Source organism: Vulpes vulpes, chromosome 1 (assembly GCF_048418805.1).
Source record: "Vulpes vulpes isolate BD-2025 chromosome 1, VulVul3, whole genome shotgun sequence".
Classification (NCBI taxonomy): domain Eukaryota; kingdom Metazoa; phylum Chordata; class Mammalia; order Carnivora; family Canidae; genus Vulpes; species Vulpes vulpes.
The window spans coordinates 21,349,798-21,366,734 of NC_132780.1; the positions used below are offsets into that span (position 1 = coordinate 21,349,798).

The window sequence follows — 16,937 nt, forward strand, 5'->3', positions numbered from 1 at the left end:
ATGTATTGTGAAGGATATAGCCCTTATAAAAAATGCTGTTGAAAAACAGCAAGGATAAGATATAGTCTGACAAAGCACACCAACAAGCAACTCACAGTTGCAGAACATGAAATCGTCAAATAAAATAGAGGAAGTTCCTAACTTTAATAATGATCAGATAAATTAAAATTTCAAAAAGCCTTTGCCACCAATATAACCCAGCACAAATTTTATGGATAATATCCAGTACTGTTGCAGATGTGAGAAATCTATTTTTATATGTTGGGAGGATAAATTAGTTAAAAGCCATTTTAAAAGCTAATGTGTTACCTGTCAACATTTTAAATGTAACTAATCATTTTGCTGAGATTTTAAATCTAGGAATTTATCTTCTTGCAAAGCACAAGTACAGAAATATAGATGCATAAGCACATTTATTATAGAATTGCAAGAAATTTGGAGCAGCTTAAATGTCTAGCACTAGTAAACTAGTTAAATTACAGAAAATTCAGTAGATTACGCAGTCACTAAAAAGATTGAGGTAGATTTTTCTACTCACAGAAAGACATAATTTACTAATTGAGGGTGTAATTTTCATAATTATGATTGCATGGCTATATCAAATATTTATAAAGTTAAACTTATGAAAATACATACACATCAGATATTTGTTTTTGTCTATGATACAAATTAAACCCATGCACACAGAAATACACATAATTTTTTCCCTGATGTCATTAGGTGAGGTTTTGTGTTGCCAGTTGCACCTGGTTCATTTTAATCCAATCAGAAACTCCTTGGGACACAGGAGAAAGTTGAAAATGAGTCATCCTTTGGCCACAACTTAAAGATACTATGTTCCTGCTGCTCTGCTCACTAGAGCTGACCTGTTTCATGTTCTTTCCAAGTTGTATCCTACTAGTATGTTGTTTTCGTTTTAAAATTAGATTAAGGTCTTTTGCTATCAACCAAAGAAGCCTAATCAATACAGAAGTTGGTATCCTTGAATGGATTTCAGGCAAAACATCCTGAGAAAATGTGCGTTATTATTAAAGATTGATTATAGGATGAAATGGAGCAAAGGATTATAAGGCTCCTAATTCATATTTTGTGCCATGCAAGTAGCATGCTTTGATAGCAGCAGTAAAACAGTTAATCAGCTATGGTTGAGATCATTTTTAGATCACTTAAAAGGACAAAAAATGCGTCTGAGGGGTTTGTATGAAGCTTGTTCATAATGGAATTGGAGATTATAAAGCAAAAGCAATAATGACTTTTTAAAATCTTTGCTTAAAGCATGGACTAGGACACCAGCCATTTTTGTAACATAGTTAAAAGACTCTTAGTTGTAGCTCTTTGTCTATGATTGCTATCAAAGAATTAGCTACAATGCGAAGTGAATTCACAATTGTGGCAGATTTCGTAAGTAAAATGTTTGACATTAAGGGGCAGTTGGTATCCTGGTTATTGGAATGATGATTTGCGGAAGAATTTGGGGATTAAAACTCTTAAGACCATAAGAAACCTTAAGAAACCATACCAACTACTTATCCTTTGCCTGAGATAGCTGTGGATGAAGGTTAAAGGTTAGCCTATTTCCCTTTTAGCTTACTGTGGCTCCATGATTTAAAAAAGAAAGGGAAAAAAAAATCTGATTCTAAAGTGACCTAGAGGTTGATAAAAAGAGATTAGGGAAAGGTTGAGAGACTCCTCAAAGTATCAACATTTATATCAAAGTCTAGAAAATGGCTGGAAAAATGGGTTTTAATGGTGCTTGGCCTCAGATATTAAACAAAATTTTGAACTGGGCTGAATTTATGGTATACACACAGGGTATTACATATTTGATGTGGTAATTTATGCAGTTTATGCTCTTCTCATAGTTTTCTGGGTAGATTAAATGCAAATCTCTTAAGTCCTAACTGAAACTAAATGATTTAAATTGCAGAAATGACCTTGCCTGATACGCAGGAAGGAACTGGAAAATTTGGGATGCTGAACTTGTTTTCTTATGCCTGAGTTTCTCTTACCTTGTCATTAGGCTCCCTGAGACAGGGCCAAAATGCCTTTCCTTGAACCTGTGCCACGAGAAAAGAAAGCATTACTATCTTTAGAGAGTACTTTACTCTCCAACCTTATGATGTCTGGCATGCTGGGAAGGGAGATTGCTTTTAGAAAGGGATTTCTGATCTCTAGCAAGTGGAGCAGCCCAGGGAATGCTGAGCCCTAGCAGCAACTCATCAGAAGCAGAGCAGTTGATTTGGTGGCACACTTGGGCAGGCTCATTCTGGCTCTCAAGAGCTAATTGTTATATTTTTAGGAGTTTTTGTGAACTGGTTGTTAAAAGTTGAATGTGTATGTGTGTTTATACATGTGTAGACATATATACATGTAAATACATGTTTGTACTAGGTAATGTATAACATATTGTATATATATATGTTTATAGTCTAAATTTATACTATAACCAGCAAGTTATATTAAAAACAGACAATAGTTTGGAATCTGAGTTTTGAGCATTTATTTACCATATTTTATTTATATGACTAAAATGTATAGAAGAGACATATCACATAACAGTTGCTGCTGTGCGTCTTTCCAACTCTGCATTCAGTGACAACATGCTGGTAACTTTAACTCAAGTACGATGGGAGTATTTAACAGCATACACTACAATTCAAGGCTGGTCGACTTTAAAAGTTGACAGAGAAAATGTTAGGAATTCAGGTTAAACTTAAAAATGTGTCATGTCTGTACATTGTGAACTGCACAAACAGTAGAGGAAATATTCTTCCAGTATTCAAAAGCTATTATTTAGCAAAGATAATAATAGTCCTATCATTGACATAACAAGTGAAGTGCTGACCTATGTCCTCCTCATGTTTCACTTTGATCTTACTCTTTAAAGTAAACAAAAATATCAGCCAACATTGTCAGAATTCTACCCATTTGTCAGTTTTAAGCTTACATAGCTAAAGTCAACAGAATCATTCTAAGAGAATCAATTGCTATACAGAATTGACAATCCAAGAGTATTGCATTTTGCTATTATTTCTAAATGTGTGCTACACATCTGTAAAATTACAATAAATTTATTGCATATAGTATACACACACCTCTTTCCCTTGGGGAGCCTCGTGTCAAACTTTACCAGCATACCACTGATGGTCTGACAGATTGCTGGCTGTGATTACTAGCAAGTCTACAAATCAGTAGTCAACCACTGAAAGTTTACTTTATTTTCCTATTTAGCACTTCATTTCTGTTGTCTAAAAGCCTCACTCAGTCCAGTTATCACCCACACTAGAAACTGTCTGTCATCCTGTTCCCAGATCTGGGTTTATGGACAGGAGGCTTGGTACCCCTGAGGAAAACCTTCCTGTAACACCACTATGACCTTTATTCTTAGGATTTGCAAAAGAATTGCAGCCATTTACCCAGGTAAGTGCATACTAAGGAAAAAGAAATAACCAGCATTTTTGGAAGAATTCTGAGCTATAGGGACATGTACTGCAGTCATTCTGGAGGACTATAGAGCAATTCTTGTGTAGGCCTGTGGAATCCTGTGACAGTCGTTTGCCTGTTCTCTGTAAGATCCATTTTCTGCCTTATCCCCTGTTCTACACTCTATCCCCTGTTCTACACTGCCTTATCCCCTGTTCTACACTCTATTGCATGTGTTTAAGCTCTGCAGGTGACATTTCCTAGAGTCCTTTGCCACTGGTTTTCTGTCTAGTTTACTAAGTTGGAGGCACTAGCAATATATGGAAAGGTGAGAGTTGGGGAGAAGTCGGTATTTCTCTCTCACTTAATCTGCTTCGGGTGGTCACAATGATGATAGCTACATTGCCTCTACTTCCCTCCAGTCACCTCTTCTTACAGTCCCAGTTCCCGCTAGGGAATTCCCTGTGGATTGGTCTATCTCTTCAGGTGGCCCTGATTCATGGCTATGATAATATCCCCTCTACCCTTTGGCCTTCAAGCTCTCGTGTTGGTAACTGCTCTCCCATTACTGATCTGAGTGACCTCCCTGTTCTTCTCTCACTTTTCCCAGCAGCTTTGTCATTAGTTCCCTGCATTAAATTCCCTTTACTGAGCCCCATGGTGTATGTGTTTCCTGACTAAAGCCTGGTAAATAAACTCAAAACTAGTTATTCCTACTTGGTTTGGTAACATTCATGCTAGTCTGAATCAAATCCTAAGACAACACTGGGAGTTGCCACCTTAGTGATGTCCCTGTGTGCTCAGTGGTTGGAGGAATATTGAAGAGTTAGTTGCTACTCCTTGCACCCCCATCACTGAGAAGCAGATACACTAAGTATACTATAAAGAATAGTATTTCAACATTAGGCTATCAGACAAAGCACACTCACCAGTTTATGCAGCATAACAGTTTCTAGTCAGAGGCTATCATGTGGAACAAATTTGAATTGCATGCCATATGTACATGAACACAAATATTGTGCTTTTTAATGCATACTGGCAAGAGGTATGTTTTGTATCACTTCATTTAGACTATTTTTTGCTTTTTTTAAAAAAGATTTTTAAAATTTGCTTATGAGAGATATACAGAGAGAGGCAGAGACATAGGCTCCCCTGTGGGGAGCCCAATGCAAGACTCGATCCCAGGACCTTGGGATCACGCCCCAAGCTGAAGGCAGATGCTCAACCACTGGACCACCCAGGTGTCCCTATATTTTGCTTTTTTCTGTGACATGACTACTCTGTAGCAGAAACAAGTGAGATAATCTTAAGTCCCCCAAAAGGTTGAAACACTGAGGGGGAGCCAGAAAGAGGAATATTCTTCCTGAAAAAAATGACTCCTTTGCACCACCACCTACCAAGTCTTCTGTTTCCACTTTTTTTTTTAAGATTTTATTTATTTATTCATGAGAGACAGAGAGAGAGAGAGAGGCATAGACACAGGCAGAGGGAGAAGCAGGCCCCATGCTGGGAGCCAGATGTGGGACTCAATCCCAGGTCTCCAGGATCAGGCCCTGGGCTAAAGGCGGCGCTAAACCACTGAGCCACCCTGGCTGCCCTTCTGTTTCCACTTTAGCAAGTAAATGAATCTTAATTACATTACATTTTATGTGTGAACTGTATTTTTGCTCTCAATATTTTTTTGCTCTTATAGACCTGTGTTCATTGTGCAGTTAATCTATTTTTCTATCTGTAAGAATTGAGTACTTAGGGTTGGGTTGTAAAAGCCTCATCATTTTTATATTAAATGTATTGGAAATCTTTCCTTAGCTTTTCACTTAGTGGCACTTTTATCAGGAATGCATTAAAAATCCTAAGGAATGAGTAGGTGTATGCTGAATGGTTCTTTATCTCATGCTTCTGGATTCTGGTGATATGGAGGTTTGTTTTCAGCACCCAACAGAGGAATTCTTCCATTAGGGCAAATGGTAATGATATCATTAAATCAGAAGCTGCATGCCACCTAGCCATTTTAAGCTCCTGCCATTAGGAGAGCAGATTTTTTTTTAAAGAAGGGGAAAATATAGTATTTGGTTTTATAAAGTTAAAAAGGTGGGGGGTGGGGCTGCTTTATATACTGGAAATCTGAAAAAATATATATTGAAAAATATATATTTATAATACTGGAAAGACATTATGGTTGGGGCATTTACTTGTAGTAATTGCCATGTCTGGGTATAATGTCCTATGTTCAAAATTGTTAGTTTCTCTTTCCCAATTCTGAATTATGGTTGTGCTAAGGTTTTAATCCTGGGAGGAAATCTTCAATCAGGAATGACAATGGGTACAGTAATGACCTCTGTCCATTCCATATGTCTCATGCCACTAGAGGGATAGATAAGCCAGTGGTTGATCCTGACAGGCAAGAATAAATAGAGCTGACACTGACTAATGGGGCTTGGGAGGATTACGATGGTTCACTTCCTTGAACTATCATGCACAATAGTAAATGGAAATGGAAAACACTTGCAATACCACCCAGGCCATTGATGGTTTGGGTCAGGTTATCCCTAAGAGGTTGGTCAAGCCTCAGAGAAGCATGGCATTATATAAAGTAGAAGTTGTACACACCAGTTATAACCCCAAGGCCAATTCCAGAAAGAAAAGGGACAGGCTATATTCTCTACCCATGGTTTTCTATTTGCTGGTTCATAATTGAGCTCCCTCCCCAGGGTCATTTCATTAATTTAAAGAAAGTATTTTAGTTAAAGTGATTTATTTTTTTAAGATTTTATTTATTTATTCATGATAGACACACACACAGAGAGAGGCAGAAACACAGGCAGAGGGAGAAGCAGGCTCCATGCAGGGAGCCTGACGTGGGACTCGACCCTGGGTCTCCAGGATCAGGCCCTGGACTGAAGGCGGTGCTAAACCGCTGAGCCACCAGGGCTGCCCAGTTACAGTGATTTTTTTTTTCCAGTTACAGTGATTTAAACTCAGTTCTATTATGTCAGTGAGGGCTTTATGACATTTTTTTAAAAAAAATTTTATTCATTTGAGACAAAGATAGCTGGGAAGAGGCAGAGGGAGAAGCAAGCTCCTCCTGGTGCAGCCACTCTGGAAAACTGTGTGGAGGTTCCTCAAAGAGTTAAAAATAGAACTGCCCTATGACCCAGCAATTGCACTGCTGATTTGCCCCAAAGATACAGATGCAGTGAAACACTGGAACACCTGCACCCCAATGTTTATAGCAGCAATGTCCACAATAGCAAAACTGTGGAAGGACCCTCAGTGTCCATCGAAAGATGAATGGATATAGAAGATGTGGTATATGCATACAATGGAATATTAGCCATTAGAAACGACAAATACCCACCATTTGCTTCGACGTGAATGGAACTGGAGGGTATTATGCTGAGTGAAAAAAGTCAATTGGAAAAGGACAAACATTATATGGTCTCATTCATTTGGAGAACATAAAAATTAGTGAAAGGGAATAAAGGGAAAGGAGAGAAAATGAGTGAAAATATCAGTGAGGGTGACAAAACATGAGAGACACCTAACTCTGGGAAATGAACAAAGGGTAGTAGAAAGGGAGGTGGGTGGGGGTTGGGGTGACTAGGTGATGGACACTGAGGGGGACACTTGGCGGGATGAGCACTGGGTGTTATGCTAAATGTTGGCAAATTGAACACCAATAAAAAAAAAAAAAAGAAGAAGAAGAAGAAGCAAGCTCTGCGCTGAGCCTGGAGCCAACATGGGCCTGGATCCCAGAACGGGAGATGAGGATGTGAGCTAAAGGCAGACACTTAACCATCTAAGCCACTCCAACTTTATTTTTAATGAGAAAATATTTACACAGATATTAAGTATAAAATTTAATGAGTTTCTAAAAGCTAGTGCAGTAAAATGTACTCACCTTAGGTGTAGAATTTTGACAAATTCATAGTTGTGTAACGGCTCCGATCAAGATATATAAGACCTTTGTTTTGAGTCTCCTGCTCTTGCCCCCAGCCCCTGGCTACCCCTCATCTCTCCCCTGTCTTAAATAACATTACAAAATGTCCTATAAATGTAACAGGACGCCTCTTGGGTGTGTGATGCTGAGTGTCACAACCGCATTATGCCAGTGCTAAGTGAGGTTATGCACTGAGCCGAACGAGGCTCTCAGCTCCAGGGTTAGGACTGGCCCAACCGCGTGAATGAATAAAAACATCAGTTAATTCAGATAACGAGGAAGGTACCGCAGCAGATTTCAGAAGGTCACGAGGCGACCGGCATTCGTGACTGCGAGTTGACAGTTGGGAACGAGCCCCAACGACAGTGTGGGGGAAGGCCACAAGCGGAGGGGAGTGGCACATGGAGGGTGGGGGGTGTAGGGGCCGGGGGCCCGAATGTCCAGGACACGGGCGCCACCTGGGGTCAAAGGCGCGCCGCGAGTCGGACGGGAAGGCACGCTGTGCTCACATGGCCCCAGCAGAATCACACTGCAGATGCCGCCAAGACCCAGCGCTGTCCTGCGCCCACACTCGGTCCACCGGGACACCTGCGTGGCGCGCGTCCGAGGACCGCGCCACCTCCACCTCCCGCAGCCATCACGTCAGCCCCGCGGCTCCGCCCCTCACCGCAGCCCCGCCCCTCACGCCAGCTCCGCTCCTCAGGGAACTGCGCCTGCGCGAATCCGAACCCAGCGCCGATTCCCAGAAGCCCGTGGGGCGTCGTCGAAACATGGGGGAGGCCCTTACTTCCGGCCAGGCCTGTGTCGGGTGTCCACAACCACCGGAGGCCGCGCTCAGGAAGAGCCAGAAGCGGCCAGCCCGGAGAGGAAACGACAGACGCTGGGTCGGCCCAGGGAGGGCCGACGCATTGTGGCTTGCGCTTCGCTCAGTTTTGCCTCCGCTCTGGCCGGGACTACGTTTCCCAGAGAGCGTTGCGGTGGCCGCCTACGGCCACTTCCGGCGGCGGTCGGCGGCCGGGGTTCGTGCGGCCGGCCGGGTCGGAGGGCTCGGCGGCCGCAGGGGCGCAGGGAGGGGTGGGGCGGGGCGGGGCGGGGCCCGCTGGACGCCGGGCGTGCCCGCGGTGGGTGGGGGCAGCGAGCGCGCGCGCCTCTACGACATGCAGGGAGCGGCGAGCGCGGGGGCCCGCGGGCGGGGGTCCCCGCTCCGCCGAGGCGCTCCCCGCACAAAGCCCGGGTCGGGCCGAGGCCGGACTGCGGGGACCCCGGCCGCCTTCGCCCGTCCTGCTCGGGGAAGGCTGCGCGCGAGGAACGGCCTGTCCTGCAGGGGCCCGCGAGCAGCGGTGACTATGGGGCCGGAGAACCGAGGTGAGGGTGACAGGTGGTCGGGGACGGAGTCACCCCCTCAGAGTGTGGGGAGGCTGAGGTCTGGGGCAGAGGCCTCTCGGGCCCACGTGCTGCTGAATGGGGGTCCCTCGGCTCTGGGGCTGGTATATGGAGGAATCATCCCTCGAAGGTATGGAAATTTACCCTGAGTCCGAGCATCAAGCAGCGGTGCAGGGAGGGAGGGCGGCCTAGCCAGACACCATTCTAGTCCATGCCCCCGAGAGAGGAAACCCCTCTCCCTCCTTGGCAGCCCCTAGGTGGAATGATGGTCGTGTACAGGTCCGTCCCTGCAAGACTGGTCCTATCCGCTCGTGCCCGATAGCATTTCATTCTTCACTTGTTGAAGCGCTTCCTGATGTATGGTTGTAGTTTAAGGCTCTGCAAGAAGGGGCCGATTTCAGGCAGGTGATGAGGAGCGCGGTGTAGACTCCTTCTCCAGCTCCTCTCTCTCCCCCCAGTTCTGCCCTCTAGGGCCACTGCCCTTCTCCGGGAGAGAAGGCACAAGCAGGAGGCAGCAGGGGCGAGAACTGAACTGAAAGCCATGTCTCAGGTGAGTTGGCATTTCCACTTTCTTGTCTGAAATGCAGCCGTGCTTTTCAGGACTTAATAATGTTTATTTTCTTTTAAAAGTTTTCCGTTTAAGAGAGCTGTCCTGGGAGCTGTTTCCCATTTCCTTACATTCTGGTGAGTGATGGGCTACAGGGGTAGCCCAGGGCTTCCTTCCCTGCTTCCTCTTCATCCCATTCAGTGTTCATTCTTCATTGGTGGAGTGATTCAGCACTGCGCTGTGCCACTGTTCTGAGACAGACTCTGAAAGGGGACTCTGATGGAGCCAAGAGGTTCTCCTTGGGGCAAGCACCACAGCTGCTTGTGCTATACATGTTTTATTTGGTATCCACTTGGTGCCTGTCCCTGGAGAAACAGATGGTTAAGCCCAGTCCCTGCTCCCAAGTTGCTCACAGTCTGTCGGTGGAAAGTCATGGAAGCAAGCAAACAAGGTTCTAGAGGGCAGGTGAGAGCTGCCTAGAGGAGCTCTTGGCTTCTGGCTGCCTGTGGGGGAAGGGAGGGGCTCTCTCCCCAGAAGGTGATTTTTGAGCCATGTTTTGAAGGGAGAGGAGATCTTTGGCAGGCAGAAGAGGAAAGGGCAGCACTGGTGCAATATGAGAAGCTGTCTTTTTCTTACTCGATTATGTGGCTTCTTAAAATACCATCAAATAGTTTTGTTTGTTTCTGTTTTCTGTGCCTCATAAATATGATCACGGGCTCATAAATATGTGGACTAGGTTCCAGTTGTACCACCCAAAGTACTTTTAACCAAGTTACCAGTGATCTCACATTACCAGATGCACTGCCCAGTCCTCAGTCTTTTTTGACTATCGTTGGCATTTGAAGTAGCTCAGGGGTTGGCAAACTTTCACTCTAAAGGGTAGATAGTAAATATTTTAGGCTCTACAGGCCATAAGGTCTCTGTTGCAGCTGCCCAACTCTGCCTTTTAGAACTGAAGCAACCATAGACAATAGGTAAATGAATGGGCAGGGTTGTGTTCCAATAAAACTTTATTTACAAAAATGGGGGGCTGCCAACCCTTGACATAGTTCATCCCTTGCTATCCACAGGGCCCTTTATTCCCTTGGCCTCTAGGACACAACACTCAACTGGCCTTTTTCCCACCTTCCTGACTTCTCAGTTTTCACTGATGGTTCCTCCCCTGACCTGCAGCTTTCGGTGTGCCTCCAGGTTGTGTTCTTGGCTCTCCTTTCTTGTCTGTGTGCACTTGTTCCCCTGAGGAGGTCAGTTTTTTTCTCATCTGTAGAAACTGGCCACAGGAAGGCTTCTTCCAAATTCGCCTTTCCAGCTCGAACCTCTGCTCTGAGCTCCATGCCTGAGTGTCCAACGTGACTCCTCCTTGAGGAGTATTGAATATTGAATATCGAATAAGTAACTCATACCTAACACATTCACATTTGAATTCTAAGGTTCCCCCCAAACTGGCTGCTCCCACAGTTGTCTCTGTTTCAGACCATGGCAATTTCATGCTGTCAGTTACTCAGGCCAGAAACCTTTGCATCATTGTCCCCTCTTTCCCCACTCCTTGTGTTTATCTCATTGCAAATCCTGTCAGTGCCATTTTCACTTTATGTTAGAAACTTGTCGATGATCATCACACCTACAGCGACCATCGCTGCATTGGTGCTTGTTATCTTACTATTGGCCCCTGGGCTCTGCTTCTGTGACTTCCTGCTTCTACTTGTACTCCCTGCAGTCACATCCCAGCACTGCAGCCAGGCAGGGTCTGTTCTAACTGCCATGTCACTCTCTGTTCAGAACCCTCCCAGGGCATCCCCGAATGAAGGACACATCCTTGATGTGCCGACAGCACCCTTACTGACCCTAACTGGCCCTTTGTTTTACCATCCTCCTCCATCACTCACTTTGCTTCCTCAAAAATTGCCTTCTTATTTTCCTGATTGCGCTCTCTGTACTTTCAAAGACTCCCACACAAATTCTTCACATCTTCTCTGCTTTACTCTTTTTTTAAAAAAAACTCTTAGCACATTTCAGCATACTGTATATCTACTTAATATATCTGGTTTTTTGCTCCAAGTACACCTAACATAGGCATGGATTTGGAACACCCTGATGCCTGATTCAGAAAATATTCGGTAGAAGAATGTATAAACCTCTCTTATAGCCAGTGTTTTGCTATTTAATAGTATTATGGTAATCATTTTTATACCCGGAAATGTCCTTTATCCCTGATTATTTCCTGTGAATACATTCCTAGAAGTTTTTCTTAACTTCGTGGGTTAAAGTTTATTAAATTTATATGAAATCCAAATACTTTATTTTTATTTTATTTTATTTTTTTTAAGATTTTTAAAAATTTATTTATTCATGGGAGACAGAGAGAGAGAGAAAGGCAGAGATACAGGCAGAGGGAGATGCAGGCTCCATGCAGGGAGCCCTACGTGGGACTCAATCCTGGGTCTCCAGGATGACACCCTGGACTGAAGGTAGCGCTAAACCACTGAGCCACCTGGACTGCCCTGAAATCAGAATACTTTAAAAGTTGTATTTGGATGGAACAATAATAGAGCCTCAAAAGCTAGAATTTTTGGTGTAAAAAAGTAGACTTTACAAGAAGAAAATTACTGATTTTTCATTCACTTGCCTTAAAAATTAATTGAATTGAACAAAAAAAAACCTTCTTTAAGACATTTTGTCTTACAAAAGACTTTCATTTTTTTCCTATTGAGTATTAATACTGAGTATCTTTGTGTAAGGTTAGACTTGTTTTTGTTTTCTGTTTGCTTTTATAATCTCTCTCATCTTTAAGATTAAGAGTGAGACCACCAGATCAAATTCTTATATTGAGTGTACCATTATGATTTCTCTCTGGTATAGTGTGACGTTTGGAACCCTTTTGGAAATCTGCACATGTCCATGCTAACAATGGGAATGAGTATAGGACGTGCACATATGAGAGTATTTTGCGTACCCTTGAATGAAGCAGGTTGATCTGGACAGGAGTTGGAGAAAATTTATTTTATCTGAAAGCCACGTTGCCTAGTCCATCTTGTTTCATCATCAGCGTGAATGGATATCGGGCGTTATGGCTGCTGTCTGAGTAGAACCTTTTATTTATTTTTTTAAAGATTTTATTCATGAGAGACAGAGAGAGGCAGAGACATAGGCAGAGGGAGAAGCAGGCTCCTTGCAGGGAGCCCAATGCAGGACTCAATCCCAGGACCCGGGGATCACTCTCTGAGCCGAAGGCAGAAGCTCAACCATTGAGGCAACCAGGTGTCCCTGAGTGGAACATTTTAATCGAGATATGATAGTGTCATGGTACAGGTGTGGACTAAGGAACCAGGCTGCCTGGGTTCAGATGCTAGCTCTAGCATTTGATCACTGTATAATTTAACCTCAAGGCAACTTAAATGGCCACATTTTCTTCATCTGTAAAAATGGGGATGATAATGGTACTGGCTTAATATGGTTCTTAGAAGGATTAATTAAGTTAATGCATGTACAATGTCTAGAAAAACGTAAAGGTTCCTGGCACGTAGTGAGATCTCAGTAAGTGTTAGTTGTCAGCATCCTCATGTCACTGTCATTTAGAAATTTACAGACTAGCCCTTTAGGTGACACACAGTAACACAATATATGATGTTGGACAGGAGTTGGCAAACTAGCCTAATCTGGCCTGCCACCTCTTTTTTGTATAGCTCATGAGCCACAAATGGTATTAACATTTTTCAGTGATTGAAAAAGAATGAAAAGCAATGTGAAAATCACCTAAGTTTATATTTTGGTGCTCATAAATGATATCTTCTTGGAGCTTGGCAAACATAGTTTAGCTGTTGTCTGTGGCAGCTTTTATGCTGCAAGAGCGGAGATGAGTCGTTGTGACAGAGGCTCTCTGGCCTACAAAGCCTAAAATATTTGTCCTCTGGCCCTTTACAGAGAGACTTTGCTGACCCCTGATGTAGATGTTAAGGGTGTGGACGATGAAGCCAGACTACTGGGTTCAGAATCTTGGCTCTGCAGTTGACTGTGTGATCTTGGGCAAGTTACAGCTCTCTGTTTTCCTCATCTATAGAATGGGAATGGTGATAGTACCAACTCCCAGGGTTATGGGGGTTGAATAAGCTTATATGTAAGTATATAGACTTCTGTCTGGAATAACCTAAGTCCTGTGAGCAATAATTGTTACTGTTTAGAGTAAAAGACATTTGCTAGCTCTTTTAGTCTGTCCGGTCTGCTATCACAGACAACCATGGACTGGCAGCTTATACACAACTGGAGGCTGGGAAGAACCAAGATTGTGGTGTTGGCAAATTATATGTGGTGACTGATGCAGACCCGCTTCCTGTTTCATAGCTGGCACCCTCTCTCTGTGTCCTCATATGGAAGAAGGGGCTAGGGAGCTCTCAGGGGTCTCTTTTATAAGGACACTAAGACCATTAAAGAGGATTCACCCTCATGACTAAAGCACCTCTCAAAAGGCCCTACCTCCAAATGCCATCACACTGGGTGTTAGGATTCAAATGTATAGGTTTTGGGGGGACATAAAGCATTCAGACCATAACACTAACAGAAATCATTGATTCTTTTTTGATCAGTTGCATTTCTTTTCTTTTTCTTTTTCTGATAAAATGTCTTACCTGGAGGCACATACACCATTAATGCTGGGTCCCTCTGGAACATAGAAGTAGAGAGAGAAAGGACATTCTTATTAAGCAAAAAACCAGGCCCCCAAAAACTCAGTTGCCCAGGTATAAGAAAATATTGGAACTTATACTCTTCTTTGTAGCAAGAGCCTCAAATTCCAGTTTTCCCATCAATGACAAAGTAATAACAAGGGCTAGAAATTTGGGCATCATTTTCTCTTGCACCAACAGACTTCTAACGTCATTGTAAAGATGCTGTAATTATATTGTAGATTTAAAAAAAGTATTGTAATTTGCATACAGTATATGTACTGTATACTGTATATAATACTGTATACATTATATATACTGTATATAATGTTTCATTTAGTAAACAATATGTGAAAGATTTTTGAATGTCTGAAAAAAATAAGTGTAAGACTCGCCAGGCAAGGAACATGTAGTTAAAACTATAGGGTTAGGGCGGTTTAGTGCCAGCTGCAGCCCAGGGTGTGATCCTGGAGACCCGGGATCGAGTCCCACATTGGGCTCCCTGCATGGAGCCTGCTTCTCCCTCTGCCTGTGTCTCTGCCTCTGTCTCTCTGTGTCTCTATGAGTAAAAAAAATAAAAAAATAAAATCTTTTTAAAAAAAAAAAAGAAGAAGAACTATAGGGCTGGAATCTGTGAAAAGCTGGCTTTTAGAATCAGGTCAGAATAAAAGCATAGAAGTAGCATGTGTCTGAACAATTATATCTTTGGAAATACTTGCATTGAAATGGTTTTTTTGGGGGGCCTGGGCCCAGTCAGAAGAGCATGCAACTCTTGATCTTGGGGTTGTGGGTTTAAGGCCACACTGGGTGTAGAGATTACTTAAATAAATATTAAAAAAAGAAGAAATGTTTGTGTGTTTTTTTTTTAAGCCACTTTATGGAGGTATGATTGACATGTAGGAAGCTGCACGTTTTTAATGTGTACAACTCAATGAGTTTGAGGATGGGTATATACTGGTAAAACCATCACTAACATCAAGGCCATAAACTTATCATCTTCCAAATGTTCCTCCTACTCTTATTATTATTTTTTCTTAGCAAGAACACTTAACATAAGATCTACCTTCTTAAAAAAAAAATCTATCCTCATAGTAAATTTTAAGGAAATAACAGAATATTGTTAGCTATAGGCATAATGTTATACATTACATCTCCAAAACTAGTCATCCTTCACAACTGAAACTTTGTTCCCTTTGACCATCACCTCCACATTTCCTTGTTACCCAGCCCCTGGCAACTGCCATTCTACCCTCTGCTTCTGTAAGTCGGACTATTTCAGCTTTCACATATAAGCAAGATCATGCAATGTTTGTTTTTCTGTGTCTGGCTTATTTCATTTATCATCTGCATTGAAACGTTTGAATTTCAGGATGCTTGAAGATTTCCACTGAGTCTTGCACAGTGAATTTGAAGGCATTTAACTGCTGGTACAGATGAATATAAACAACCCAGGGAACCAGAGCTGAACCTTTACAACAAAATGAGCACTCTTGCTACTTATTTGGCCAGCAGATCAGTTCCTTTGCTCTCATGACCAGATGCTCCAAGTTGACAGCATTACTGAGAGCAGCCAGCACCATCTGAGACTTGCTTGTTCAGGTCGACATACGAGCATGTTCTTGGCTCAGGACTTATAATATGCAGTTCTTGGCTGTTTCCTGCAAGTATTGCCAGCAGTTTTCTATGACCTGGCACCTTTCAGTCTCCCATTTAGGAGATTTATGCTATCAAAAGTTTACTGTCTGCACAAATCAAAGATACCACTTATAAAACCCTTTTGACTTGTCTTTACATGGTTTGGTTGGAAATATTTTCAGAATTGGTGCAGGCTAAAGAGCATGTGATAGCATATCCCCTCACAGGGACTTTTGTTGCCGCTAGGATTTTAAAATCCTAGGGCTGCTGGTCATTTAAATCTAGAATTATGTGGAGCTGAAAACAGGAAAGTTGGGTTGTTGGTAGGAGTGTGGTAGCCAACATTTATTTAGAACTTTTGTGGAACCCGTGCCAGTCCCCAGTGCTATGCCCATGCTATGTTTGGTCCATGATTTGTGAGATTTTGATTTTTTCCATTTTGCAGATGGGGAGGTGAGACAGGTTAAGTGAGTAGGTGAGATTGCAGAGCATTCAGGTTTTGGGCTCTGCTGCTTATTGATTTCACTATTTACTTTTTTTTTTTTAAGATTTTATTTATTTATCCATGAGAGACACAGAGAGGCAGAGACAGAGGCAGAGGGAGAAGCAGGCTCCCTGCTGGGGGCCTGATGCAGGACTCGATCCCAGGACCCCAGGATGATGACCTGAGCCAAAGGCAGATGCTCAACCATTGAGCCACCCAGGGGCCTCTCACTATATACTTTTAAAATCCTAGGGCTGCTGGTCATTTAAATCTAGAGGGCAGCCACTCATGGGATTCCCACGGTGAGAATTTGAATTAAGTAAATGTTTAAAATACATTGGAATGTATCAGAATTATACACTGAAATCCTAAAAATATGCTACATAAAAATTGGCCAGGAGAGGACGAGATGAGCTGCATGCTCACCATCACACATGTGTTCATGGTACCTTTCGACACTTCTGCTTCTCTGAGATGGCACCTTGATTCTTGAAAGTGTTCTGTAGTGTTTTTCCTTTTTTTTTTTTTTTTTTGTAGTGTTTTTCTTAAACATCTTTATGTCAGAAAAAAGAGGATTTCGGGGGGATCCCTGGGTGGCGCAGCGGTTTAGTGCCTGCCTTTGGCCCAGGGCGCTATCCTGGAGACCCGGGATCGAATCCCATGTCGGGCTCCCGGTTCATGGAGCCTGCTTCTCCCTCTGCCTGTGTCTATGCCTCTCTCTCTCTCTGTGTGTGTGACTATCATAAATAAATTTTTAAAAAAAATTTTTTAAAAAGAGGATTTTGTTTAGTGTATTTTTTTTCTTATTAACACGAATGCTCAACATCTAATGAACACTGAAAGTGAAATAGAAATCCCTAGAACCCG

General features: G+C 42.7%; 1 protein-coding gene across 1 annotated transcript in view; it reads left to right on the forward strand.

Moving 5' to 3' along the window:
• The first annotated feature begins 8,126 nt into the window (after positions 1 to 8,126).
• The window catches only part of LOC112909435 (uncharacterized), a 41,596-nt gene continuing 32,785 nt past the window's right edge, over positions 8,127 to 16,937 (forward strand). Inside the window, 2 exon segments of the mRNA XM_025985362.2 lie at positions 8,127 to 8,728; positions 9,205 to 9,296. Of these exon segments, the coding sequence (XP_025841147.2) occupies positions 8,134 to 8,728; positions 9,205 to 9,296 (687 nt within the window). The 5' untranslated portion in view covers positions 8,127 to 8,133.